The following is a 2,684-nucleotide window of genomic DNA, read 5'->3' as shown; positions in this document are numbered from 1 at the left end:
ATATATGTGCATATATGTGCATATATATGCATATATGCATGTGTATATATATGCGTATATGTATATATACATATTGTTATATACTTCTTTGATGGCTCTTTGAGGTACCTTTTCTGGTTCTTTGAAGTTCTCTTTGAACTTCCTTAAACGTCTTTTTTGAAGAAGCGTTTAAGAAAATGGTTCTTTAGAGAACCTTGGTCTGAAAGGTTCTTTGTGGAACCAGATAGGGTTCTTCTATGGCTTCAGTCTAAAGAACCATTTCCGGTTCCAGATGGCACCTCTACCTTTCTTTGTGTACTTTACTGAAACGACGCCGTCAGTGAAAATGCTTTGAAACATGAATAACTGACGTTGACTTCCTGTTTCTCTTAGTGGACTTCGGTGTGAGCGCTCAGCTGGACCGGACGGTGGGCCGGAGGAACACCTTCATCGGGACGCCATACTGGATGGCTCCAGAGGTCATCGCCTGTGACGAGAACCCGGACGCTACCTACGACTACAGGGTGAGGATCTGAACCGGATCCAGCAGGAACTGGATCTGCTGCTTCTACAATATACATCAGGGAGCGTTTGAGTAGAGCATTTGAAAGGATTCACAGGAAGAAAAGAATCAAAATCTAATTCTCACACGTCCTCCTCAAAACCAGTTCATCAGGATCCACTCAGACAGTTCTGGGCGTGTTGACTGTGTTTCAGGGTTTAAGGGTTTACTGGCTGACACTCAGTACAGTGGAGGTGAACAGTCTTTCGTTTGGTGGAGAAAAAAAAATATTCTTGTAATTATTATTATTAGTCTTATCTTCCAAAATCGCTTTTTTGTAATTTTTTTTTTTTTTACAAAAGTACCGAGATGTTGCTTCTGATGGACGGTAACACCAAGTCAGTTATTGTTTTGAAGCATTATCAAAGAATCACACAAAATACCACTTTTATTGTTTTGTGAACAATTTATCTTGAAGTCACTGAGAAACTTTGAGTAAAAAGTTAATTTGTGAAAGTTTAACTTAAACAAATGTTCCTTTTGCATTCGTGTGTTTAATGTTTTGCAATCTGTTGATATAATTTTAAATATAAATAACTCTTCTATACACTTTATATTTCTTTCATGCAATAATTTGCCTCTCCACCTTCCTCCTACGTTCTGAATCCTGAAGCCGTTTTTGAATGAAATAGTTGAGATACCGATAGATTCACACCCCCAGCAGATAACACCTGAAATAAACCTGTAACAGCGGATCATCCAGAGGAACGGGACACTCGTCTGTTGCTGTAAAATATCCTGAAGAGTTTCAGAAATCACAGCTTCAGTTTCAACATCGTCTCAATGCTTTAAAGAGTTATGACACGTCCACTCTTTGTTAGAATATGAATACAGATGTGTATGAATGAGAGATTCTGACTCTTCTTGTCTTTCCTTCAGAGTGACCTCTGGTCCTGTGGAATCACGGCCATCGAGATGGCGGAGGGAGCTCCCCGTGAGTTCAGCTTTCAAACATGAACACTTATTTATTTATTTTATTCCTCAGTCTGTTCTCATCGTATCGATTGGTTTATATTCAACTGTTTGATCAGGGTTTAAGCTTCACCATTAGTACAGAATGACACGCATGTGTTTGACGTGTTCGTGTCTCTTCTTGTTTGCAGCTCTGTGTGACATGCATCCAATGAGAGCCCTCTTCCTCATCCCCAGAAACCCTCCTCCTCGACTCAAGTCCAAAAAATGGTTCGGAAATCCTTTTTATCAAAAAGTATGTCCGGCATTAACCGAACGGACGATTCATCTCAACTCCAAACATCTCATTTCACCGACAGGTCGAAGAAGTTCTTCAGCTTCATCGAGGGCTGCCTGGTGAAGAACTACACTCAGCGTCCGCCCACCGAGCAGCTGCTCAAACACCCCTACATCCGGGACCAGCCCAACGAGAGGCAGGTCCGCATCCAGCTCAAAGACCACATCGACCGGACCAAGAAGAAGAGGGGCGAGAAGGGTGAGCTCAGGAATATATATACGTCCATAATGTTTGACTGAGAGAGGAGACTTCCGGCTTCTAATAAAAGCGTTACTCTAATGTTCAGGGTGTGTTGAGTGTTTAGGGCGTTTCTTTGCTCTTATTTTACTCACCGTGGTCTTTCTCTGTAACATAAAGTCCTGCTCCTCTATGAAACGGATCCATCATGACTAGAAGTAGAGAGAACTAGAACATGTCTTTAGTGCAGAATAACAGTTAGAATGACAAACATCCTAGAAAAGATAACATGCAAGTTCAATTTCTTTGATAATTTCTTTTACAAAAATTGGAAAAAACAGCCTCTCCTCTCTCCTCTCTCCTCTCTCCTCTCTCCTCTCCTCTCTCCTCTCCTCTCTCCTCTCTCCTCTCCTCTCTCCTCTCTCCTCTCCCCTCTCCTCCCCTCCCCTCTCTCCTCTCTCCCCTCTCCTCTCCTCCCCTCTCCCCTCCCCTCTCCTCTCCTCTCTCCTCCTCTCTCCTCTCCTCTCTCCTCCTCTCTCCTCTCTCCTCTCTCCTCCCCTCCCCTCTCCTCTCCCCTCTCCTCTCCCCTCTCCTCTCTCCTCTCCTCTCTCCTCTCCTCTCTCCTCTCTCCTCTCCTCTCTCCTCTCTCCTCTCCCCTCTCCTCCCCTCCCCTCTCTCCTCTCTCCCCTCTCCTCTCCTCCCCTCTCCCCTCCCCTC

General features: G+C 44.0%; 1 protein-coding gene across 1 annotated transcript; it reads left to right on the top strand.

The window, feature by feature from the left end:
* The first annotated feature begins 292 nt into the window (after window positions 1–292).
* Window positions 293–2,044, top strand: LOC116380312 (mitogen-activated protein kinase kinase kinase kinase 4-like). The gene is made up of 4 exons (XM_031842250.1): window positions 293–503; window positions 1,421–1,475; window positions 1,645–1,723; window positions 1,813–2,044. Exons 1-4 carry the CDS (start codon window positions 447–449, stop codon window positions 2,027–2,029), a joined length of 408 nt encoding a protein of 135 aa, XP_031698110.1. The 5' UTR covers window positions 293–446; the 3' UTR covers window positions 2,030–2,044.
* Window positions 2,045–2,684: the final 640 nt, after the last annotated feature.

This window comes from Anarrhichthys ocellatus, unplaced genomic scaffold (assembly GCF_004355925.1).
Source record: "Anarrhichthys ocellatus isolate YVR2014 unplaced genomic scaffold, GSC_Weel_1.0 scaffold6770, whole genome shotgun sequence".
Taxonomy (NCBI): Eukaryota; Metazoa; Chordata; class Actinopteri; order Perciformes; family Anarhichadidae; genus Anarrhichthys; species Anarrhichthys ocellatus.
Note: the sequence above shows the minus strand (reverse complement) of the source record. Positions and strands in the feature narration are given on the sequence as shown.